Source organism: Schistocerca cancellata, chromosome 2 (assembly GCF_023864275.1).
Source record: "Schistocerca cancellata isolate TAMUIC-IGC-003103 chromosome 2, iqSchCanc2.1, whole genome shotgun sequence".
Taxonomy (NCBI): Eukaryota; Metazoa; Arthropoda; class Insecta; order Orthoptera; family Acrididae; genus Schistocerca; species Schistocerca cancellata.
This window is the reverse complement of record NC_064627.1, coordinates 263,850,048-263,876,875: the sequence shown is the minus strand read 5'-3', so window position 1 is coordinate 263,876,875 and position 26,828 is coordinate 263,850,048. Positions and strand designations below refer to the sequence as shown.

The following is a 26,828-nucleotide window of genomic DNA, read 5'->3' as shown; positions in this document are numbered from 1 at the left end:
ATGTTGTTTTAAATATTTGTACTAACAAAAGAAATGACGCTCCATTGAAGAAGAGTGAACATGAAAAATGTGAAACAGTAAACAAAGGTAAGAGTGAACATAAAAAATGTGAAACAGTAAATAAAGATAACCTACAAAGTGCTTCTGAACACCTCTCGTGTAATTTAAAGATGGTTAAGAAAAATGACCACAGTAAGTTGAAAACAAACACGAATATGAGTCAGCTTGCAAATAACAAAAAACAGGTACTGTTACTTTCAGATAGTCACGGTAGGAACTGTGCAAAAGCACTGAACGAAATTTCAACAACCAGCTATAAATTTACATCTTTGATAAAGCCAAATGCTATATTCAAAGAAACAACGTGCAATATACAAAACAAAACGTCTAGTCTAGGACAAAATGATTATGTTGTCGTCTTAGCTGGTGCAAACGATATTAATGGATCAAAACGTGGTTTTATGACATCACTAGATGAAACGATCGCAAAAACTAGGCACACACAACTAATTCTATGCACAATACCGTATAGATATGACATGCCAAATGAAAACTGCGAAATCTACCAAATGAACAGTTACTTGATGCAGAAGGCATCTTACAGTGAACACATCAGAGTTTTAGATGTGAATGGCTTCCTCCAACGTAAAGACTTCACCAGGCATGGGTTTCACTTACATAAAAATGGGAAAAAGAAACTGTGTGTTAATCTGCTGAATGCTATCAAAAGTCCACTGGTAACAAGAAGTGCCATAAAACGTGTTACACCAGGACATCAAACATATTTGTGGTCCAATGAAGCTAATTTGGTGGACAATCTCAGAAGAATGAGCAATACTGCAGCTGAACCAACAGCAACACCAGGAGCTGAAGAGCCATCAATAACAACAACAAAAGCGAATAAGCAGTGAGGGTCATCAAGGAAAACACCAGAAACAGTTTTAGAAAAGAAGAAGGTATCCACAGTCAGCACTAAGTCACCACCAACATCCTATGCAAATATCTCGTCAAGTGCCACAAATCAGTTAGCCCACGATATCCAAGTAGAAACAGCAAAAAATGTGCAACCACACTCCAAATCAGTACCACTGGAAACTGTGACAAGATTTTCAACATGAAAACACAGACCTCCAGCCTACAGCCAGGATTTTTTATGGGCATGAACACCAGTAGCTCCCAGCTAGCAGCAAACCAAAGGAAAACAGGTGCAGGGCAAAATCTTCATGAACCAAAACTACAAGAAAACCCGGTGAGTGGTGTCAAAAATCATTCCATTCGGAAACAGCCACTATTATACTTTAAAATATTACACCATAATGTGCAGTCAATGTTTAATAAGTTACTAGAAATACACTCCTGGAAATTGAAATAAGAACACCGTGAATTCATTGTCCCAGGAAGGGGAAACTTTATTGACACATTCCTGGGGTCAGATACATCACATGATCACACTGACACAACCACAGGCACATAGACACAGGCAACAGAGCATGCACAATGTCGGCACTAGTACAGTGTATATCCACCTTTCGCAGCAATGCAGGCTGCTATTCTCCCATGGAGACGATCGTAGAGATGCTGGATGTAGTCCTGTGGAACGGCTTGCCATGCCATTTCCACCTGGCGCCTCAGTTGGACCAGCGTTCGTGCTGGACGTGCAGACCGCGTGAGACGACGCTTCATCCAGTCCCAAACATGCTCAATGGGGGACAGATCCGGAGATCTTGCTGGCCAGGGTAGTTGACTTACACCTTCTAGAGCACGTTCGGTGGCACGGGATACATGCGGACGTGCATTGTCCTGTTGGAACAGCAAGTTCCCTTGCCGGTCTAGGAATGGTAGAGCGATGGGTTCGATGACGGTTTGGATGTACCGTGCACTATTCAGTGTCCCCTCGACGATCACCAGTGGTGTACGGCCAGTGTAGGAGATCGCTCCCCACACCATGATGCCCGGTGTTGGCCCTGTGTGCCTCGGTCGTATGCAGTCCTGATTGTGGCGCTCACCTGCACGGCGCCAAACACGCATACGACCATCATTGGCACCAAGGCAGAAGCGACTCTCATCGCTGAAGACGACACGTCTCCATTCGTCCCTCCATTCACGCCTGTCGCGACACCACTGGAGGCGGGCTGCACGATGTTGGGGCTTGAGCGGAAGACGGCCTAACGGTGTGCGGGACCGTAGCCCAGCTTCATGGAGACGGTTGCGAATGGTCCTCGCCGATACCCCAGGAGCAACAGTGTCCCTAATTTGCTGGGAAGTGGCGGTGCGGTCCCCTACGGCACTGCGTAGGATCCTACAGTCTTGGCGTGCATCCGTGCGTCGCTGCGGTCCGGTCCCAGGTCGACGGGCACGTGCACCTTCCGCCGACCACTGGCGACAACATCGATGTACTGTGGAGACCTCACGCCCCACGTGTTGAGCAATTCGGCGGTACGTCCGTCAACTGCACATACGGTTCACGTCCACACTGTCGCGGCATGCTACCAGTGTTAAAGACTGCGATGGAGCTCCGTATGCCACGGCAAACTGGCTGACACTGACGGCGGCGGTGCACAAATGCTGCGCAGCTAGCGCCATTCGACGGCCAACACCGCGGTTCCTGGTGTGTCCGCTGTGCCGTGCGTGTGATCATTGCTTGTACAGCCCTCTCGCAGTGTCCGGAGCAAGTATGGTGGGTCTGACACACCAGTGTCAATGTGTTCTTTTTTCCATTTCCAGGAGTGTAGATCTCTTCCTAAAAACAAAGCCACACTTAGATGTTCTCTGTATTACTGAACACTGGTTAACAGAAGACAAAATTAAAAGAACGCCACTTGGCGAATTTACTGTAGCTGGTTATTCTTGTCAGAACAAAAGTAAGGGAGGTGGTACAGCAATCTATGTCAAAAAATATTTAAGATACAAAAGCCTCACAAAGTACAATAATATGCAAATAGAAACAGACTTTGAATTCTCCTTAATTATCTTAACAGACTATAACCTATTGATACTGAATGTATATAGAGCCCCTGATGGGAACATCCAAACCTTCAAACACTCCCTCGAAGCACTACTCACAAAAATTCACTCACTAAACAAAAATCTATTAATAAGTGGAGACTTTAATATTGACTTCCTCACACCTGGAAAAAACAAAGATGAATTGTTGAATATTACAAATTCATTCAACCTATCCCCAACTGTAAACACACCAACCAGGATCACAAAAAATTCAAAAACAGCTCTAGATCAGATTTTCATAAACGCAGACAAACTACACCACTCAATCGAAGTCATCAGCACAGGTCACAGTGACCATGAATCCCAAATACTAATAACGAATTTAAATTACATAGGACAATATCCCACAATAACTAAAATGCAAAGGCAATTTAATGATGATAATATAAGACTTTTTAACTATCTGTAAAGGGCTGAAAACTGGGCAGAGGTCTATAAAGAAAATGATGTAAACTACATATTTAATTCCTTCCATGAAACATTTCTCCACCACTTCAATACTGCATTTCCACTGAAATCAAGGAAAATCGGAAACAAAGACACAAACTCATGGGTAACAAAAGGATAAGGATTTCCAGCCAAAAAAAGCGTGACTTAAAAAATCCCATGAAACACCATGACATCGATGATCAGTTTAGGTCATATTGTAAGACCTATTTTGCAATCTTCAGAAAAGATATCCAACAAGCAAAAAAATTATACAATGATAAATTTATAAAGGAATCTAACAGTGGGCAGTAGTAAAAAATGAAACAAGCAGTAAGCAGCATGTTATAAACAAAATATTAAAACTAAACCTAAATGATGAAGTCACATCAGAGCCCCAAAAAATTATAAATGGTTTTAATGACTATTTTAGCAAAATAGCAGAAAACCTGATAAAGAACAACTGCCACAGACCAAATACTCAACACCAAACACTATTAGAAACCATACCAGTACAGGCATCAATGTTTCTTCACAAAGTGTCCAATACTGAAGTACTTACAGCTAAAAAAGGACTAAAGAATAAGTACTCCAGTGGTAGTGACAACATTCCTGATTTAATTGTAAAGAAATGCGGAGAATCCATTGTAGAACCCCTAACCCACATAATAAATGCATCCTTTGCAAATGGAATTTTCCCTGACCTACTAAAAACTTCGAAAATTACCCCACTTCACAAAAAGGGCTCAAAAAATGATGTAGCCAATTACAGGCCCATAGCACAACTCAGCTCATTCTCAAAAATATTTGAAAAATTATTTTACACCAGAATGGAAGACTTTACTAATAAACTATCCTTATTGACAAAACACCAGCATGGTTTTAGAAAGCAAAAGACAACTACAACAGCTATTTATGAGTATCTCAACAAAACCTTAAAAGCACTGGATAATAAGGAAATCACTACTGGTATCTTTTTAGATTTATCCAAAGCCTTTGATGTAATTGACCATACCATACTCCTTAAGAAGTTAGCAAATGAAGGTATAAGAGGAATTGCAAACAAATGGTTAGAATCTTACCTGTCAAACAGATTTCAAAAAGTTGAAATCAATTTTGAAAAAAAGAATACAACCACCCATCGATCTACTGTCCACTCCTCTGACACAATGCCCATTAGATATGGTGTGCCACAAGGCTCAATCCTGGGACCCATACTGTTTCTGCTATACATTGATGATATAAGCACGAAGCTTGCTACAGGACATACTACACTATTTGCCGATGATACAAGTATACTAATAACGGATACTGATACAGAGGACCACAACCAAAAAATTAAACCGCTTATGTCGTCACTCAGCAAATGGTTCAACGACAAATAACTGATTATAAACATACAGAAAACAACGTACATCAATTTCAGACTCTCATCCCAAAAACAAGAAATGCCTGATGTGATTCTAAATAATCAAGACCTTATGTGTGTGGACTCTGTCAAGTTTCTTGGCATATGGCTTGAAGGAAATCTTAAGTGGGAGACTCACACAAATTATATCTCAAAAAAGCTCTCAACTGTGTGTTACATTTTAAGGATACTCAAAAAATCAGTCACAAAATCTGTTCTCATACATGTATATTATGCTTACTTCCATTCTACATTACAGTATGGAATCATATTTTGGGGGAACTCACCTGGAGGTAGATATATTTTCAAAATGCAAAAAAAGGCAATACGCATAATACGTAATCTAAGACATAACGAATCACGCAGACACCATTTCAAAACAAATGGCATTATGACACTGTCCTCTGCTTACATTTATAACATCATCTCATTTGTCAAGTCATACCTGTTAAACAATGACTGCACACTAAAATTCAATGGAGATATTGATAACTATGCAACAAGGCAGCAATCTGACCTACATATGATTCAGTCCAGAATTACCTGCTACCAAAAAAGTGTTTTAAATGTTGGGATACAAATGTATAATAATTTACCCAATGAAATCAAAGCAACAAAGAACCCAAGAGCCTTCACACATAAGTTAAAAAAATAACTCTGGGACCATTTCTTTTATGCAGTTGATCATTTTTTTGAAAGGGGTTAAAAATGTAAACAATATGATAAATGTTCAATTAGGTCTGAAAATTATATACTGTGCATGTCTATGAAATATACTGGATTATTATATACTGTGCATGTCTATGAAATACACTGGACTACTTTACTGTTACATTTGTATTGGCTGTTTGTCTTTTACCATACAACATTTGTATTTACTATTTTGTTAAAGATAGCTAACTTCCTCATTGCAAAATAATGTAAAATCAATTTATTAAATATTACTCGCAAATATGTTCCCTTGACCTGTCCAATATCGTATGTACAACCTTACAATTCTATGATTTGTATTAACTGTTTTGTTTAAGATAGATAATTTCCTTGCTACAAAATAATGTAAAAATCAATTTGTAAAAATTACTTGTAAATAGCTCTCTTGACCTATTCAATATCATATGTACAGCTGTACAATACTATGATTGCCTGGATCAATAAAAAAAATATGTATAAAACATCATATTGACATCCCAGTTGCCAGACTAAAGAAAATTCACTATAGTTACAGGTACATGGGAGTAAAACTATTTAACATGTTGCCAATAGAGGCACATAATGTGTCAGTGAATGAGTTTAAAAGTGTCACCTAGAAATGGCTTAGAGAAAAAGCACTTTATACGATAGAAGAGTTTATAATGTGCACTAAAGATGATCTGAAGTATCGGTACTAATATAGTTTCACTTAGTTTAAACTTATACATGTAAATATAGTGCAAATACCATGTGCAGCATCAAGGACAAATTTTTGTATCTTATTAGACAATAATGATCTACAATATATTACACCATTTCTGGGGTCTAGTGCAGCAGGGGATACAACCCGTCGGCTTTGAACAATGACGTCACAAGTCGCCAGAGACCATGTATTACAAAGATGAAAGAGCTGAGGAGAATGTTGAGAAACAAAGGAATGCAAGAGAGATAAACATTGATCTTGTCAAAAGCCGAGAAGCGATTCTTCTTAGTGTTGTAGCTCCCTTCAGTAGCTAATAAGTGTTTTTTGGCTTTTAAAAAAAAATCTCATGAGATAGAATAAACTGATCCTACTTTATTAAGCAATAGTGTTTTTTGGCTTTTTTAAAAAAAGTCTCACGAGATAGAATAAACTGATCCTACTTTATTAAGCAATATCTTGTCAAAAGCCGAGAAGTGATTCTTCGTAGTGTTGTAGCTGCCTTCAGTAGCTGATAAGTGTTTTTTGGCTTAAAAAAAAAATCTCACAGGATAGAATAAACTGATCCTACTTTATTAAGCAATCAGTAAAAAAACGAAATTGAAACATAACAGCAAAAGCTGTTATGTTTTAGTTTAGTTTTTTTATTGATTGCTTAATAAAGTAGGATCAGTTTAATCTATCTCGTGAGATTTTTTTTTAAAAAGCCAAAAAGCACAATCCACATTACCTCAATATTATCATTACGAAAAATATTAAGTACCGGCCGAATAAAAAACAAACAATTAAGTTAATTAAATCACACGTTTAATGATGTACGGAATATCAAGCGATCGCTTTTAGATTAACATTCAATTATTTTAATGATAGTGCTTATTAGAACACAGAACTGCTTTAATATCTATGACTCGAAGTGAAGACATTACGATCTATGACTAAGGAATGACGTCATTGTTCAAAGCCGACGGGTTGTATCCCCTGCTGCACTAGTCCCCATTTCTGTTAGTTATGTATACTGTATATGTACCTTTTTAATGCCTATGTACATTTTTAATGCCTAAAGATGGATAATAAAATAAATAAATAAAAATACTACTACTACATGTTTTACGCTTATCACGGTTTTGTACCTCTAGATGGGCAACACTGAATATCTTGCGTCTTTAGAAAAGTATTTGCACAAGCAAGCAGTTGACGTTTCCAGGGATGCCAATCTCTGTAACCAAGGAGGTTAACCTCACGCACACTCTGTGCTCCATCTCTGAACTACGTTGTCAATAAACTTTGGTTGCAGTCTGTCAAAACGATGAAAGTAGGATTGTGTATATAATTTTTGTATGTTTGTTGTGATGTAAAGTTTCAGTCCTGAAAACAGAAACATAATTTTGTCTACATGTTTTAAATGAGGTAACAAAATGCCGTTGGTAACATAGTTGATATGAAAATTTTTCTACGTTTAAATAGTCTGCAATGTTTGTTATTGGAGATATTGATATGTTTATGAAAAGGTAAACGAACGTGTTTGTGGAATGAGCCCTTTCGTATGACATTCTGGGTGTCCGTAGATAACAGGTGGTTATTAATTTGGTTAACGAATGGCATTTTAACTTGGTGATCGCATGCCATAGTGGCGCTACCGGGTTGATAACCCAGGGCCTCTTTTTTAAAATTATATGTACACGTTTTCACGAACCTCAAATTACGTACAATTTTGATTTATTGCAACAATAAAAAAATGCAACAGCTATTGAAAATAACCCAGCGGCAAATGAAATTATAACCGAGCGTAGAGTCATATTGTTTACAAGTGCAGAGTAATTGTTCACTAGGCAAAAAAGTAAAGTTGTTCTTGTGGGTGTTTATTTATAGTGACAAAAAATTTCGTACTTTCCATATGTGTTACACACACCTTTTTTTCTTTTACGATATATCATTTTATTGGGGTGTCTTCGTAATTGTGCCTCATTGAGATTGAATAAACCGCCACCTCATCCAGCAGTTTTTGTCTATTGATGTCGCTGCTATTATATTTGTCATATAACACAGCCCAGTATGTTGACTGGCCAGTAAATCAGTTACAATTTTGAATCGCTAGTTGTTACCACTTTACTATCTCTTTTCTCTTTCACTAGAGAATCTATTCTGAAAAGCCGGAATGAGTAAATGCATGAGTGAACGTAATTTGGTAAACTTTCTTTAACAAAATATGATATTTTGTGGCATAATATATAAGTTCTGTTTGTTGTCTTTACTTCCCTATATTGTACCGTATTTATGAAGCAGTTTTTGAGTGGTGGGAATCCCGTGGTTAATTGATTTAGAAGCATCCGATATGTGGGAAATCAGGTGTCTAAGCATACATTTTATTGGTTTTATGATATACAGATATTAATTTGGCCTGCAGTTACATGTTACGCAAATAGGGCTGCTAATCATTTTTTAATCCAGTAACCCAGTCATAAATAAGTACACATTTTGAATCTACCTTCACACTATTCTGTTATCAATGAAGAGGAAAAAGATAGTGCTTCATGTATGAGAGTCATTCTTTTAGGTCACTCAGTGTTTCTTATTTGGGTTGTTCCATAAATTGTGATTAAACGTAGTTTAGTGCTGAACCAACGTTTTGACAACCACATAGCTGGTTTTGTCTTGGTTAATTGTCATCTTAGCCTGATCCCATTGCCCTTATTCTGAGTGTTGAGATGATGAATTTGGAGTTTCTTGTTACTGTTGCGAGTATTCAGCTTATTGACATAAAGCAGTTGAATGTGTTTTGGCGGAAGATAGTCAAAACTCTTGGTTTAGAGATGAGGTATGTATAATAATTCATTTTTTTACTTGACGTATTGATCCTCTTCCCCTGCACCAACTACACATTCCTGAATACATGCTGTGTAGCAGCAGTTCGTGGTTGTCACGGGTACTGTATGGCTGCGAAACACTTTGTAATATAGTCTTAGCAGGTATCTTTATATTATAACGCTATGTAGTCCCATCATGATGTAGAGGACTTGCAAAAAAATTGGCACGGACTTAAATAGTGAACTGTTTTTGAGTTAGTCTACTGTGAATGATAAAGGCTCCTAAATCAGCCATGCTCTAATTGACATTACATATTGTCCTCTATGTTTTGTTTTCATTTCTTTTCAGCATATTTATTTTAAACTACCACTTGACCTCATTGAACAGGATATCTGGTTGTCATATTGCCTAAACATCATACTTCTCAGTTGAGAACAAGGTTATTTTATCTGCAAACAGTAAGGTTTGTTCATTTGAACTTAGATCATCAACAAAAATCATGATTGATAATATTATGAGAACAGACTGCTACTCTTCATATAGTGATGAGGGGGGGGGGGTGGAGGGTTTCAGTATTGTATATCTTTGGCTTTGAGTGCTGTTGTTTAAGGTGAGGTTGGTAAGGTTATGATTTCAGGTTAGCAGAAAATCATAGTAAGTTATTTGGGGAGGATTTATAGGCCAAGGGTAGTGCAGTGAATGGTGGGAGCTAGGTTTGTGTTACTGAATTTTGTTTACTGATGGTTTTTCCATAATTTTTTCTGTTGTTTTGTTGGAGTTTGGAGTTGTGGATTATATATTTGGGGGTGGAAAGTGTTAGGGGGAGGGGTTGAATCGATGAACTGGGTTGGCAATAGGAGGTATGAGTACGGTTGGTTTTGTTTCAAGCAAGGTATGGGCCTACTTTAGATGAGATTGGTTTTTGTTATATGGGTAGTAACTCTTTTGTTTCAAGTTTTGTATTATGTTGTTTTTTTGGTTGGGATAGCTTTTTTTTTAAATCTCAGTTTCTCTTGTAGGAGCTGCATGATTTCTGTCATAAGTTCCTTTTCTGTCAACTTTAGGAATTTGGTTTCACTTATTCTTGGCCAGTAATGTTATTTTTATTACTCACAGGAAAATGTCAGTTTCTATATTAATTTATTTTAACTTGTACAGTAATTATGTCTTTGCAACATTGTTCTGTTGTTTATCACATGATTTGTTGAAATTATCCAATCATATCGTGTGATCTCTGTGTTTTTTGGAGATGATTTCGCTAATTTTGTTGAGGCTTATAGTATTTTCTTGTAATAGTTTTCAGTTTTTTCTCTGCTGCCTTCACATTTGTTCTTGTTTGCACTGGACAGATGCCAACAATCCATTACAATACCAAAGTGTAATAATAAAAGCGTGAGCTATTCGGACCTTTATTGTTCACGTTGTACTTTAATGACCTAGCAAACAATATTAATAGTAACCTCAGATTTTTTGCAGATGATGCAATTATTTGTAATATAATACTGTATGAAAAATGCTTCTTCATCAGATCTTGATGAGATTCCAAATCCTTTGACTACAATATCACTGAGCCACAATTGCAGTCACTTGAGTCGTACAACTAAGTGACTGTGGGTGTATCAGTTTGTACAGTTATGGAACAGAATGATTACATAGGTCTGGTCATTGGTAAAGCAGATGGCAGACTTTGGTTTATTAGTAGGATGATGGGAAAATTTAATAGGTCTACAAAGAAGACTGCTTGCAAATCACTAGAGCTACCCATTCTAGAATATTGCTCTAGCATGTGGGTCCATAGCAAATAGGATTAATAGGGAACACTTAACATATACAAAGAAGAGCTTCACGAATGGTCAGATTTTTTGACTGATGAGAGAACATCATGGGGATGCTGAAAAACCTGAACTGGCAGCTACTTGAAGATAGCTGTTAATGATGAGCACAAAGATGCTTAAGCAATCATTCTTCTATTGTTCAATATACAAATGGAACAAGAAAAAACACTAATAAATGATACAATAGAAAATACACACTATTTCACAGTGGTTTTTAGAGTATAGATGTCAATGAATCATTTTGAATATCTACTCTCTAACAATCAGAGCAGTAAAATCTCCCACTGAAATTTTTAAATTTTGTCTGCAGCATCATCTAACTCTTCCAATTGTTCCAAAAACAATTTTACTTTCTCCATTCTGTTGTTCTGTTTTATTGGTGGATGTGTATTAATTGATGGGTACCTCTTATTTCTGCATTGAATTGTGTGGAGAGAGAGACTTTCCAAAAATTTAGTACTGAGTCTAATAGTGATTCATTAATTATGAATACAATTACTAGGTGTGGCATGGTTTTCATGCGTTTATTTTCTTATCTCTTTCTGAGTTTTCTATATTTACTGAATCTTGTATTTCTTCATCAGTGGCACAGTTTTCTTGTAATGCCACTATTGAAATTTGTATTGAATTGAGCATGACTGCTAGTCGTTTGAATTTTCCAGCCATTATGAGTGTTTGTATATATATTGTTCTGAACCAGTATTTCTTTTTTGGTTTGCATGTTACTCCAATTCACATTGCATGTTGGTTTGGGTTGCCCAGAATCGATCCAGATGCATCACTTATTGTGGTGATGGGTGTGGTACAGATTTACTTTGTGGCTCCCAGTTTTGATCCATCCTAAGTATTTTATTTCCACGATCTCACAATATATTGCGGACATTCCGCTATCCCCCCACACCTACGGAAATCGGCAACTGTACCTTTCTTCTGAATTACTTCCAATTTTCCAATTTTAGGAAGAATCATTTCCTTCAGAATTGTAATATTGTTCATATTTTCTAATTTTGTGTATAGATGATTTATTGATCTAATTAAGTGAAGGAAAGTTGAGTAGAACAATTTCATAGTGAATTAAACTTCCTTTTCTCCTTTAAAAAGTAAAATCTTTTCATAAATCAAATGGCTCTCTTTGCCCTCGTCTCATCCACGATAAATATTTGAGACCATATAATAAAGCACTCTAGCTTATCCTATGTTTGTATACTAAAAGGATTTTTGCCTTTTTTTCAGTCCAGAAAAGAATTATTTTAGAGATGGCTGGGCAGCAAATCTGCTTAAAATGGAATAGTTTCCAGTCAAATATAGTTACAAGCTTCGAAAGTTTGTGGGAAGAACAAGGCCTTGTTGATGTAACCTTAGCAAGTGATGGGCAATGTCTTCGTGCCCACAAAGTGATTTTGTCAGCATGTAGTCCTTTCTTCAGGAAAGTATTTCAGGTATGTTATCTTAAATTTATTCATTAACAATGAGAATGAGCTAGAAAATGATACATTCTGTAGCTACTAGCAATGAGTATCATTATTAGATTTTAGTTTTTGTGATGGGAATATAAGTTACATTTATAAGTAACCATTCAGTTTGACCAGTAAGTGGAAGAAATCTGAAAAAGCAATGTCATTGTTGATGAATATCATTATATTGTATAATAAAATAGGGTCGACAGAAGCGTCCGATCCCACGCGTCTGCTTTGACCCGTGACGTAAGGGTGTTGTCGTGTGTGACGTCATGACGGCGCAGAGTTTGGTTTGAGTGTGGCTGTCTCCAGTTCTGTTTTATCTCATTTTATTTACTTTTCTGATCTGTTCGTTCTATCTCGTGAGATTTTTTTTTTTTAATTTAAAAACACTTATTACTTATTTTAATTATCTGTTTCCTCGAATTTCTGTTTTAGTTTATTATATTTATCTTTCTGGTCTGTTCGTTCTATCCCGTGAGATTTTTTTTTTTAAAAGACAAAAAACAACTAATCAGCTACTGAAGCATCTTTATCTTCTATGGGTTGCAGGGGTTACGACCCCTGGGGAGGTAGGTGGGTATTCGTGCGTGGCTGTCTTCACTTACACATTATAGCTACGCAAGGCATCTAAATTTGTTTGTATTTAATTTGCCCCCCCACCCAAAACACCCCATTTCCCGCGCTTGTCCCGTTAGTGTCATTAGGCTTCTTGTAGAAAGTGTGTGTGTTTGTTTTTGTTTCCGCCATATTTGTGACGTCATTGGTCAAAGCAGACGGGTTGGATCAGATGCTTCCGTATTTCCATAAAATACAAGTTTTCCATAATCTTCTTCATTATTTTTGAAGAAGAATTGTCCTTGCAGGCCCATAGCTGACAAAGTATTAGTTGTGAAAATGGAAGTTCTGCAGCTAGCTTTATCGTTTCGATTTTATTTGTTTATATTTCATTTCTTTGTGATTAGTTTTGGGGTTGCAGCCTCATTCTCAAGCCCTTTTTTTTTTTTTTGTAATCATCTAAGCTGTCAGTTTGAAACCTGGCATCATCATTGGTCACAGGTAGATGCCAGGATTCAGCTTGACACCTTGTCTAAGAATTTGCACTTGAAAATGGAATGGTGGCCACAAAGCTAGTGGAAAAGAAATTGAATATGAATAAATAACATAAAAATGATAAACTGTAACTGTAAAACTTATTTTTTCAAAAGAAATGCTGTATTGTTCGTTTACAGGGATTAGTAAGCTGCACTGCAGAAACAACACTACATAGAGGCATTCAACCTGAGTTATTGTAAGACCAATGTTGTTAATAATTGGTCTAAAGCTCAATTGTTTTAATTTTTGGTATTATATGGGTAACAAAAATCAGATTTTATTCTAAGAATATAATAGAGGGAAACATTCCACGTGGGAAAAATATATTTAAAAAGAAAGATGATGAGACTTACCAAACAAAAGCGCTGGCAGGTTGATAGACACACAAACAAACACAAACATACACACAAAATTCTAGCTTTCGCAACCAACGGTTGCCTCGTCAGGAAAGAGGGAAGGAGAGGGAAAGACAAAAGGATTTGGGTTTTAAGGGAGAGGGTAAGGAGTCATTCCAATCCCGGGAGCGGAAAGACTTACCTTAGGGGGAAAAAAGGACAGGTATACACTCGCACACACACACATATCCATCCGCATATACACAGGCACAAGCAGACATATTTAAGACCCTGGTGGCACATGCCTGATGTTCCAGTTACTGTTGTGCATGTTCTGTGTGAGCATATGCACTTTGCTGCAAGCCTGTGCACTGTGCTGTGTGTTCTCCGTGGTGCAAGCTTGCCTCCATAGCATTAAATCAATTGTCTTTGCACAGTAAAATCACAGAATGACACTGACTATGCACCATACTCAATGAATCAATGGAAATCACTATCTCTGTGTGTTTTCAGTCGAGACAGTGGCTTACAGTCAAATTCTGCATAGAATAATGTTGTAGAAAAACTTCATGCTTTACACAGCTGGTGTTGTTCTCCAATTTTACTGTGTGAAGACACTTGATTTGAGACATGAGCCAAGCTTTCATCACGTAGGGCACACAGTGTAGCGCACAGACTTATAGCAGAAATCCAGAGTGAAAGGAAGGTAGGAGACAAGGTACTGTTAAGATTAAAGCTGTAAGGGCAGTTCTTGAGTCATTCTTGGGTAGCTCAATTGGTAGAACACTTGCCTGCAGAAGGCAAAAGTCCCAATTTCATTATATTTTTCTTGTTTTGAGCTGAGGTTTAAAATACAACTTCTGCTCAGCCCTACAGGCCTGAAACCACAGTGAAAAATTTTAATGTGGCAATGTGATATCAATACCTGAGTTTTACGTGGATGTCTCAAGATGGCAGCACTGTATCCAAAATTTCAAACCCAACTCATAGAAATTGCAGTGTAAGTTGAACTGTTAGCAGCAGTCTGTGCAAGTCATCTGGAGTACATAATATTTTTGCATCAGCGTGTTTGGAACATGAGGAAATATTTACAGAGGACTTAAGAAAATTTTTGGAGGTAGTGCTGTGCCTTACTAGTCCATGACTCAATGGGTCATGGGATTCAAACCTGGGTGAACAGTGAGTGTAAGTGTGCCACAACCAAAACATTCTGTGTTCATATAGACAGACATCATCCTGGACTGAATTAGCCACCTGCTCAGAGGAGGACATACAGTGGTCAAGATCTAGTTACAGGCCCAAACAGATGGAACAGTTGCCAACCATCCCAAAAATTGCATGTGAACTTTTGAGATCTGCACAAAATTGCTGCAGAATGGTACCATATGTATTACTAGAGCTGCAAAAGTATGGAATCTATTAGTAAACTTCGCATAACACAAAGAGTTGTGGAAAAATATGCTGAACAGAGCTATCAATACTAATGATATCTGGGTTCAGTTCCATGAGCTGAATCTGAATCAGCAGCCAGTGAAATGGCACTTTATGGGATTGCTGTGCCACTATGAGGTTCATCTGTCAGCAGAAATCAGTGTGTGTAGGAGGCAAAAGACAGTACGTAGGTGAAAAGCTCTCCCTGGATATGATAGAACATATTCAGAAAGAAAGACAAATCGAGAGGAAGAAAAATGGGAATTGCATGGGATAGTACAATCAGGAGCTGAGATGAAATGAGAAGAGGAGGAAAAACTAAAAAGAAGAGGATGTGGGAGAACTTAATCCCCATAGGTTTAGACCTAAAGGCCAACAACAAACAATGCTTTTAGTATGAAGGAGGGAGATGGAAAACGAAGGTGAGAGTTTCAAGCAGGCACTAATAGGAATGTGATAGAATATGTAGAATGAAACAAAACTATTTAGAAATTTCTTTGAGACAATGTAAAAAGGGACAGTCAAAATTACTCAAGAACAAGAATTGATAACAGTAAAGAACATTGTGGAGGGGAGGAGACTAGAAACTGATGTCGGGAAGACATCACATTTCGTTATGGCAGATGGCACAGTAATTGATGAGAGAGAGAGAATATACAACTCTTTCAAGATTTCTTTAAATGTTTGTGTGTTTCAAATGATGTATCAGAATCTGAACAGTTAATACTGAATGAAACAATGTTTTGGAAGTGCTGGCAGACAGTCAATACAAAGCAGTTCAAGGTATGAAAAAAGAAAAGCATCTGGAAGTGATAGTCTCTTGGTAGGAACAGTTAAAAGTGGAAGCAAAGTAATACAAAAATATTGGCAAAACTATTTGCAGAATGTCTGTGGAGAAAGACATTTCCCCAGACTGCAATAATAATTACAGTATTCTCCTGCGTGAGAAAGGAGGCAAAAGAAATTTAGGCCCATTGGTCTCTCTCTGTGGCATAAAAATTTTTCACTTAAATTCATACTGCAAGTAGGGGAAAAACAAAAAAAAAAAATGAGTAAACCCACTGTAGAAGTGGATATAGAACAATTATCAACTTGCAACCCACATTGCTAATTGTAGAATGGAGTGGTGAGTATGAATTATTGCTTTATCTGAAAATCAGAAAGTGCCGATTTGGGGGTGGGGTCCCTTCCTGGGATCTGCTAGGGTTTCCACTTTTTATTAAATTTTAAATTCTGGTGCATTTTTAGGACTGATTGAGATTCTACAAAACTACAGATTTACCAAAACTGCATGTAACAAGAAATATTGCAACTTTGGAAATGCTACATAATTTTGGTTTGGATGCTTATAGTGCTGTTCACAAGAAATTTAATGCTGTTTCCTTAGAGTGGCAGCTTTTTGTGTGCTGTCCTACGTTTCAGTGCAGATACTTAGCTTTTTGTGTACAGTTCAGTGCAGACTTTTACAGGAGACATTCAAAGTAGATACTCGAACTTCGTTTTGTCACTTGCTCTACAGAACTTACTGAGTTGGCATTAGACACCCAATGCAGAGTCCAACACCAATTACCACTACAACCTCTCCTCTCTCAGAAGCAGTTTGTAAATGTGATTGTTGTATTATACCTGCCTGACATCCAGCCATCCCTGATTTCTTACAAGCACAACTTAATCACATAGATCACGTTTTGACATGGCTGAACAAAACCAGTGATGGATTGCTGACTCTGCGTCTAGTTTTACATGGCAAAATGATGCCAGCTGACCCTGAAGGAAGTGGCCATCTGATACCCTAGGTGTTCTCATTTATGCTCCATTTTTGAACACAAATCCAAGTGTCAAAATCAGAATAATGCCTTTTCAGGGCTAAAAAAGCAAAAAAGTGTGAAATACCAAGGTCAAAAAATTATCCTCTTCAGAGGTTGACACCTTCTCAAACTATGTCGGAAGCAGTATAGCAGAACGATCGTTAGTTAAGAATTCTGTAAGCCAGTTGGCATGGTTGCATAATGTTTTCAGACTGAGAAGATGAAGACGGTCTTGATTTATTCCTGGGCTGTGAAGAGGAAGTTATACATACCGTTTGAGGATGATTTGTGGAAGTTCACCACATTTGTAAAGTTGGATGTTGGGTTTTGAATGCACTTTTCGTGAACAATCCAAAAAATATTGTGCCCAAAACACATTTGGTGAAAATTTGCTCATGCCAGTTGACATTAAAAAACAGAAGCCATAAGAATAATCCAATAAATTTAATAACCTAATCAAATGTGGGGCTTTGTAAACCAAGTGGCTAAGGACAGAAAAGCGTGGTGGTGTTTTTTTTACAAGTACTCTTTCAGGTGTATTAATTAGTGCATTTTTTGTAGTTGTTTTCGTACATGCCCAATAGGATCAGCAAACTTATCATTAATGGTAAATGAATAAACTTCTGTGAATAATTTCTAGCTTTATATAATAGCTCAGTGAATATGCTGCAAAATCTAGTTCTTGGGTCATGACATGTATTCAGTCACATGGAATCAGTATTACAAAATGAATAAAAAAATAAAATAAAAAATTATAAAGTTTAGAATTTGCTATCCCTTCCCCTTGGACAAGTTTCAGTGGATACTCATGCTGAAATTCATAGATTTTGAAAGGCTGGTGACTGTTTCCACAAAGTTTTCTATTAACAACCCTTGAGAAAAAGAGCCAGCCAGCCTTACTGTTACTACGAAATCCTGCTTTTTGCCAAATTTCATTATTCTAGATCAACCAGGAAGTACCCAATAGGCTTTGAAGAGCCAGTTTGTATCAAAATATGTGACATAATTGGCTGCACCTTTTGATTGCATTTAACTTAAGAGCTTAAATTTTTTACATTGCCAAGGGACCAGAGACCTTAGAGTCTGACATAAATTTCAATTTGGTACCTTTACCTGTTCATGAGGAAAACAGATATTAACTGTTGGGAGACAGACGAACAACAAATTGATCCTGTAAATGGCCTGTTTTTACCATTTGAGAAACAAAACCCTAAAAAGACACTGCTTGACTTATCGTTGGTGAAGGAACAAAACTACAGGGTTATTACAAATGATAGAAGCGATTTCACAGCTCTACAATAACTTTATTATTTGAGATATTTTCACAATGCTTTGCACACACATACAAAAACTCAAAGTTTTTTTAGGCATTCACAAATGTTCGATATGTGCCCCTTTAGTGATTCGGCAGACATCAAGCCGATAATCAAGTTCCTCCCACACTCGGCGCAGCATGTCACCATCAATGAGTTCGAAAGCATCGTTGATGCGAGCTCGCAATTCTGGCACGGTTCTTGGTAGAGGAGGTTTAAACACTGAATCATTCACATAACCCCACAGAAAGAAATCGTATGGGGTTAAGTCGGGAGAGCGTGGAGGCCATGACATGAATTGCTGATTCATCGGTTTTCTAATCTCCTGTTTAAGAAATGCCGAACATCATGATGGAAGTGCGGTGGAGCACCATCCTGTTGAAAGATGAAGTCGGTGCTGTCGGTCTCCAGTTCTGGCATGAGCCAATTTTCCGCGGGCTACGCGTGAAACTTGCCCGCATACGTTCAACCGTTTCTTCGCTCACTGCAGGCCGACCCGTTGATTTCCCCTTACAGAGGCATCCAGAAGCTTTAAACTGCACATACCATCGCCGAATGGAGTTAGCAGTTGGTGGATCTTTGTTGAACTTTGTCCTGAAGTGTCGTTGCACTGTTATGACTGACTGATGTGAGTGCATTTCAAGCACGACATACGCTTTCTCGGCTCCTGTTGCCATTTTGTCTCACTGCGCTCTCGAGCGCTCTGACGGCAGAAACCTGAAGTGCGGCTTCAGCCAAACAAAACTTTATGAGTTTTTCTACGTATCTGTAGTGTGCCGTGACCATATGTCAATGAATGGAGCTACGGTGAATTTATGAAATCGCTTCAATCATTTGTAATAGCCCTGTACATAAGTAGCAAAAACACAAATTTCACAGGAGACACAAAAAACTCTGATACGTTTCAAAAGGACACAAAATTTGCGTTGCTGCACTACAGTGATTTTCTAGATTGTAACAAAAAGTGAAACAAAGATAGTACTCTTTAGAAAGCTTAATTCTGGCGGATACACAGAATTGTGTAGATTTTTGTGGAAGAGGAATGTTATTTACACAGTATTTGTTTATCAGTCTCTTGTAAGACTTACCGCTTTTACGTTGTTTTTGGTGCTGAAAAATCAGTAACAGCATCATTTTAGAAAGACTTTTCACAGAAACAACCTCAAATATGCACATAGTTCACATAGATCTGATAATGTCTGTAGACTTATTCAAGATAAAATGGCCGAACAAAGAACTACACGTCACTGTCACTCCTGAAACAGTAATGTCCAAGATGATCATCATTCATAAATAATGTTGTCATAATAACAATCCTTAGGAACAACAGCTTTAAGTTGTCATAAATGATTCCATTTGGCTTTCTTGATTTTCAGGCTTTCTTTGTATAGTTTCAGGAAGCAAAGTTTTCCAGAATTTTTCTCGGACGTCTTAGTATTTCTTGCCACATTTCATTGAAAGTACACTTGTAGTAAAAAATACAGTTTGAATGGTACGCATCGCCCTCAGGTCCGTAACTGTTGTCTCATTCTTTGTAGCTGTACCAGGCCTGATTGAGTTGTGCAGCCACAAACTTTTCTCTGCGCAGTTAGAGAAAAAGAAATTATCTAGCTAATCAATTTTGTAAGGTTGTGGCTTTCTTCTCACTTCTTTAGATATTGAGGCATATTGACTAGGAACTGTAACTTCACTTCCTTTGAGCTTGTACTCGATGGAACTGCAAAGTGATTCACTTTCCATCTGAGTACGACTTTTCTCCGAAAACTATTACATAATAAATGCTCCTGAATCAATTCAATTGCTAATCTTAAAAGACCGTTTGATAGTATCATTTTCTACTCCGATACAGGCAGCCATCAGAATGCAAAATGACTGGGACAGGATTTTCCTTAATCATTTTGGACAGTTGTCTGTGATACACAAAGCAACCAATTCACCTTGCTTTCCATCAAACCAGTAACACACTGCACAATGACTTTCTAAATTATACATTGTAAAGTTATGGACAGCCAATTTTGTTTTATAATAAACTGCATTCATGGTGTAGACTGTTCAGAGCATATGCTGGATGCCTTTCTGCAACCTTGAATGCGCTTTCTGTTGTATGTGTGGCTTCCACATGTCTTAACTTGAGTTTCTGAGACTGTAACTGCAATAACAACATAAGACACACTAGTCTTTTTTGGGAGAAAATAAGCTAAGGTTACCCTTTTTGAAAGTCAAGTTAAAGTGGCAAGATTTATTGGTGAAACCCGTTACTTACTACATTTTTTGGTGTAGAATCCATACAGCTGTTGTTTACTTTGTAGAATAGGCTCAAGATACAGCTTGGAGGAGAGCTTCCTCCAGTAATGTGTTGGCAGTTTTGGAAGGCAGTCGAGGAATTCTTTTACAAAACTTTTCTCATCTTTATTCTTTGTTTGTTTTATTCAGGAACGTGACGATTCTAAATCAGGGCTCGTCCTAGGCTCCAGTCAGTATCACACTGTCTGTTCTTTAATGCCAAGAGTATTGAGAAATATTGTTTGGCATAGTTGATGTTTTCTCAGATAATTCACCAGTGATCTTCCCTGGATGTTTGGTTGGAATTATGTTCACAAGACTAATTATGTAAATCTTCCTTTGATCCCATGACACCGTTTCCCAGAAAGTGTTAAAAATTGCCTGTCTGTCACCAGCAGAAATTTGATGTCGATTCCTGTGATTATATCCAATCCTTGCTTCCATCAACTTATGATAAGTTATCAGAATTGTCTGCTTAAAAATCAGCACCATCATGTAGCAATAAATGCAATGAAGTAGTGTCATCTCCAGCAGCAGCTGTGACTGATGAATCATTTTGAGCATTCTTAGATGCAGTCAGCTAAGTTTCTAGACAAGAAACATTTGTAAATAAACTTAAGAAGACCGAAGCTGAATTTTAAATTCATGGCTATATGATAACAATGATTACAGTGTCATTAATAACACTAAAAGTATTCAGCAAACTAGGTCAGTTTTGGTCTGATGAACTTAAAGTTTCCTGAGACATGGGCTGGGCAGTGCTAACAATCGTCTATAAACGTTATCTCAGAACTTTCTCCAGGGACCACCATGTGCCATGATGGTGGAACATTGAATGTCGTAGGTTAACTGTACTTATTGGGAGGCAGGTAAAAACCTTGTCGCAGTCTGTTGCCGAACTTACAAACTTAATACACATGCTAAATAGAGTTCTAATACAGTGAAAACAAATACGAAATGTAATTCAGTACCTTGAGACTTATTTGGAACAATCACACACTTCATGTGTAGATCATTTAACTCAGTTCTTAGAGAAGTTCTGTAACTAATTAAAATAAAGTGAGTACCATCAAGTTTTGTTCAGTAACCAAGTGAGAATTAATACATAGAAATGAATAGTCACAGAACTTCACACTGTGACAAGGAGAAACTCCTGGTGGCCGCTGTATGAACCCTGTTGACAGCTCATCAAGGGAATCAGCTGTCTATCTGATGTCGCAATGGTCTGCTGCATGTTGTTAAAATGTCAGCAAAGAAAACCTCAGTCTATCTTCTTCTTCTTCTTGTTCTTCTTCTTCTTCTTCTAAGTATTGGGCCTCTTGACCAGTTACACTTTCATCGAGAAGTTATCATGCCATCTTTACACTGATCAATCTACCAATCTTACACCATTGGGGTGGTAATATAGAATGAATTTTGGGATCCTTCTTGAGATTTTTCATGGTAGATGTTTTCTGCAGTTGTTTTGGTAGTTTCGAATATAATGTATGGTAGGTTCCATTTTAAGTTCCTTCAACACATCTTTATTCGTTTATAACCAACTGTTCATCTCTAAAATTTGATTTCACAGGATGTTAGTCTTTTCGCATAATTTGCCTTTATTGTCCAGGGTTCACTGCCATAGCACAGCACAGGTTTTGCTAAGATCTTATAGAGGCATACTCCGGTGTGTTTTTGGAATATGGAAAGGTTTGTTATATTCTTACGATTCCCATTGTTTTTCTAATGGGTGGCTTTTTAAGCAAGGACTGTTTCTGTCAGAAATGAGGAGGTATCATTTGAGAAGTTGTCGCTGTTTTAAGAACGTAAACTTGTACAGCCAATTTCAGTGTGAATAAAATATTTTTGGTGTTAGACCATATCATTATCAAACACCAAAATAACTATAAAACCAATGTTTCAACCATCTTTGTGGTGGCTATCTTCAGAGTGATTAAACCCGAAAGGATTTTATTCATATTGTCACTGTTCTAAATAAAGGCCACATTGTATTGCTGGAGCACTAAAAATCAGGCAAACATTTAAAAAATTGGATGTTTTTGGTGGCAGTGTCTTCTTTCTGCCAAGCCAAGCAGATCTGCATGTTACTCTGCTTAGAAACTACCACATAATTAAAAAAAATTGTACAATAGAGGCAGGCATGTTGTCGATCTGTGTCAACTTCACTTAGCTGCAGAGTGCAAGGCAGTGATCAAGAAAATTCCGCACAGCTTGGTGGAAGTGGCTGAAGATGACCAATACTACCTCTCTTAATGACACAGATGTGTGCTTGGCTCATATTGAAACACTGCGGATGCACTCTCTTCACTCGCCACTACACCACATGCTGTGTTGCCATGTACATAGCTGCCATGTTTGCTTAGCCACATTGCAGGGCCCTGTGCCTGTGAGATCTCACTTGATGACTGCTCCCCTGCGATAGCAAGTGAGGGAACTGCCAGCTGAATTAAATGCAAGTGATGTGGGACAAATGTTACACGCATGATTTCATCACATGTATTCAATGCAGTACTGCACAGCACCCTTAAATCATGGAAGGATGTTTGGTTGTACTGAGTATTGAATTGATTTAAAAGTTTCATAAAGCTATTAATCGTGAGATTGAGAATACCGACACTTTCATATTGGCCTTCAGTTTTCTGTCATAGTTCAGATCTGTAATGGCATGGTCACTCATATTCATTGAGGTTGTAGATCCTGTTTTAAGTATCAGCACTGTGGACAAACCTGTATAGTTCTCAACATATGAAAAAAATGGCTCATTTAGTTCATGAAGAGAAAAATGTGTAGTGTGTCATTATTCTATGTGAACTGCTTTGGAAATTGTACCATATAGACTTGAGACTGCACAACATTTATAGAGGAATAGAAAATGCAACAGATCGATGTTACAAGCAAATATTGTACACCGAAGTAAATAAAACTTCAGCAGCTGAAGTCAGCACAAATATTGGTATCTGCCAGTGCACATGCATTGAGGAACTTATTGCTAAATAAATTGTCTCTTATACATTGCCACAAAGGTCACAAGTTAATCCATTGAAGAAGATGAAAGAACATACAAACAGTGTGTTCCCAGTATGAAGTAATCATAGTCTCCATTTGAGGAAAAACAGGCAATAAAAAGCATAAATACTCAAGAAAGGGCTCAAAGCCTTTAGACCACACTGAACTTGTCCTACACAGTGAATCAGCAGGTGATTCAACCAAAGATGCTATTAGTCTTCTCAGTAGAACAAGAAAGTCACTCCATCTCTTCACCAACCACCTCCTACCCCCATCTTCTCCTGTGCCTTCAATCACTCCACCTCTATAAAAAGGTAAAAAAGCAGAATAAAATACTACCAGTAAAATGACTCATTTTACAGTGGAAGTTAAATGCATCCAAGGTACCTCTAAATGCACATACCTGTGCCTATGAGTTGTATCTTTTATAGACAGAATGAGCTTAAAGGGGGAAGGCAAAACCAGAGTTAGCTGTTATTGTTGAGGATGCTTGTCACTCCTCAAGTCTCACTATCAACCGTCTACAAGCAATTGTTGTAACAGTGCAGGTGCAGTAGAAGGTAACTACATGTTCTGTCACGAACAAGGTTACTAAGATGCTCACGTTACTATTATCAGAAACCTCTCACACTCTGGTCTGTGGGTGTAGATCCATATTACAGGCATCAGTCTGTTTCACAATTAATAAATAAGTTTTATATTCACCTATTTTGATCTTTTTGGATAATGAAAATCTCCTATAAACGAATCAACATGGATTCTTCAAGCAGCAATTTTGGCTAGCTCTGTTCTCCCCTGAAGTCCAGAGAGCAATAGATAAGACCACCCAAGCTGATGCTAAGTTTTGTAAGTATTTGAAGGCATTTGATGCAATTTTGTATTTTTGCCTAGTGAACAAAATTTGAGCTTACAGAATATTGGACCAGTTTTGTGACTTGATTCAAAACTTCTGGTAGACAGAACTTCACAGTTTTATTAGTAAGTCATACGATGAAAAACAGTATTGTAAGGAAATGTTATAGGGTAGACTTTCTGATGGATAACATCAGCGACTGTTCTCAGATAATGCTTTTGGTTATTAGATGGTTTCAATGCTTTAAAAATGTAGTGAAATGCAAGAAGACCTGCAAACTTAGTGAAGGGATTGGAAATGGATCGTCAACGTAAATATGCATGCGGAAAAGTATGGCTTCCAAATTTTTAATGTGAAAACACTCAAGGAATTTTAAATTAAATAAATGTTAGTAACATTCTACATCTTTGTTCTTCATGTCTACATATTTGCAGCCCTGTACCATTAGGGGTTTTCGAATTATAGCATGTAACATGGCAGTGTGCAACATAGCTACGTTGATGCGTAAGAATCAGTGTGTTGTAATCGAGTTTCGAATTCGGTGTTTGCCCACACATGGAGAACTCTCCCCTTCAGCATGACACTGTCAGACCACACACAAGCATTGCAATGTCTGCAGAATCCAACTTTTGGATTCACTGTTATTGGTCATCCTCCATACAGTTCCAACTTGGCCCCACCCAATTTTCATGTTCCCAGAACTTAAAGAACACCTGTGAGGACTTCAGTTTGATAGTGGTGAAGTAATGCAAGCAGAGGTAAGGTTGTGGCTCTGTCAACACAGTCAAACAGTCTACAATGACAGCATTAAGAAACTGGACTCTCATTTGAAGAAATGTGTTCATCACCAAAGTGACTACATTGAGAAAAATATGTAGATATGAAGAGTAAAGATGTAGAAATTTTTGCACGCTTCCATAAATGTAACATGTGCAAAATAGATTCAAGTATCTATTGTTTGTGCTATTGGGTCAAAGAGTAACAAATTAAAATCCAGAGTTATCGAAATAGTTGTAAGAAAAGTGTATTGCAGGCTGAAATTCATTGAGTGGATCATAAAGAAATTTTATTCATGTACAAAAAAGATGGCATAAGAAAACCTTCATTTCACTGATTCTCTATTATTCCTGATTAGAGTGGGCCCGTTAGTAGTTCAGATAAATAGAGGAGATAGAGAAAGTTCAAAGAAGAAGGTGCATTTCGTCATGAATCCATTTAGCAATCACAAGTGCATCACAGGAATGCTCATCAAACTCTAGTGGACAAGGGTGGCATAGTTTTCTGTGCAATAGCCATACAACAGCTGCTTTTACTATTCACTGAACATCTCTCTATCCCCTACAGCTTTTCTCCTCCTCCCCTCTCCTGCACTCAATTTTCTTATTCGCGGGAAAAATGGTGGAGAGTGGAAAGAGTTATTATCGAGGCATGTGTGTGGCAGAGGAGGTTACAGTATACACTCCTTGTGATGCAAGAAGTACTTTTGCCATGATTGCATCTGCAAATAGTAAGAACATGAATGAGTTATAGTGAATTAATACATCCGCCTCCCCCTCAGTTTTTTATGCAGTTACATTAGATGCAAAAATGTTCAAGCTAATCACTGTTATTTCTCTCACTGTTTGCTACTCACTCGAGCTACTTGAAGAATAGTACACCTAAGTTATTGGTTTCTGTGTTACTGTATTGTTTCTGCAGTTTCTTGCTGCTTAAGCCATTTCTTCTTCATCATCATCTTCTTTTTCTTCTTTAGGCTTTGCCTCAAAAGTAGCTTAGACCTTATGGCACTAGGGTGTGTACTGCATAAAAACAGCTAAAAAAGTTTAGCACCACTTTCATAACTTGCATAGACAGTTATTTTCCTTTATCAGAAACTCTTTCCCTATATCCATTAGACCACAGGAAATTGGCATGTATTGGCGGTAAAAGTAAATCTGCACTCTCCTAAGGCCCCATAAGGCACATTCAGTCATTCCTTGCCCACTCCTGAATAACTTTTTTGACCAGTTTATTACAAGATTTTACTTCATTGGTAGGCTACTGTAACTAGTGTTGTGTAAATCATGAGGTGAAATGTGGATTGTGGTAAGTGTTGGAAAATAATTAGCGTCTTAGAACTTCATCGTGTGACTGTTATGTCGAGCTTAAAGCTGTATTACATAGCTTTGCAATTTCATTTCCTTTTGGTGTTGGAACAACTGTGTGTTAAGGGTATTAATAATTAAGATATTTGTAATAACTTTCAAAGAAATTGTTAATATTGTAGCACCACTTGACAGCAAGTAAATCTTTCCATGTATATGTTGATTTGTTGAATTTTTTGCTACACTGTTTGTTGATTTTATTTAATGTTGCCTGTAAGCTTTAACTTAATATT

General features: G+C 37.5%; 1 protein-coding gene across 2 annotated transcripts in view; it reads left to right on the top strand.

Annotated features, from left to right (window-relative positions):
* Nucleotides 1–7,502: 7,502 nt before the first annotated feature.
* LOC126161605 (protein tramtrack, beta isoform-like) overlaps nt 7,503–26,828 on the top strand; it is a 202,726-nt gene continuing 183,400 nt past the window's right edge. For both annotated transcript variants that reach the window (XM_049917556.1, XM_049917555.1), the window contains exons 1-2: nt 7,503–7,637; nt 12,104–12,309. In XM_049917556.1, coding sequence (XP_049773513.1) covers nt 12,127–12,309 — 183 coding nt within the window. In that variant the 5' untranslated portion in view covers nt 7,503–7,637; nt 12,104–12,126. The remainder of the gene's footprint in view (nt 7,638–12,103; nt 12,310–26,828) is intronic.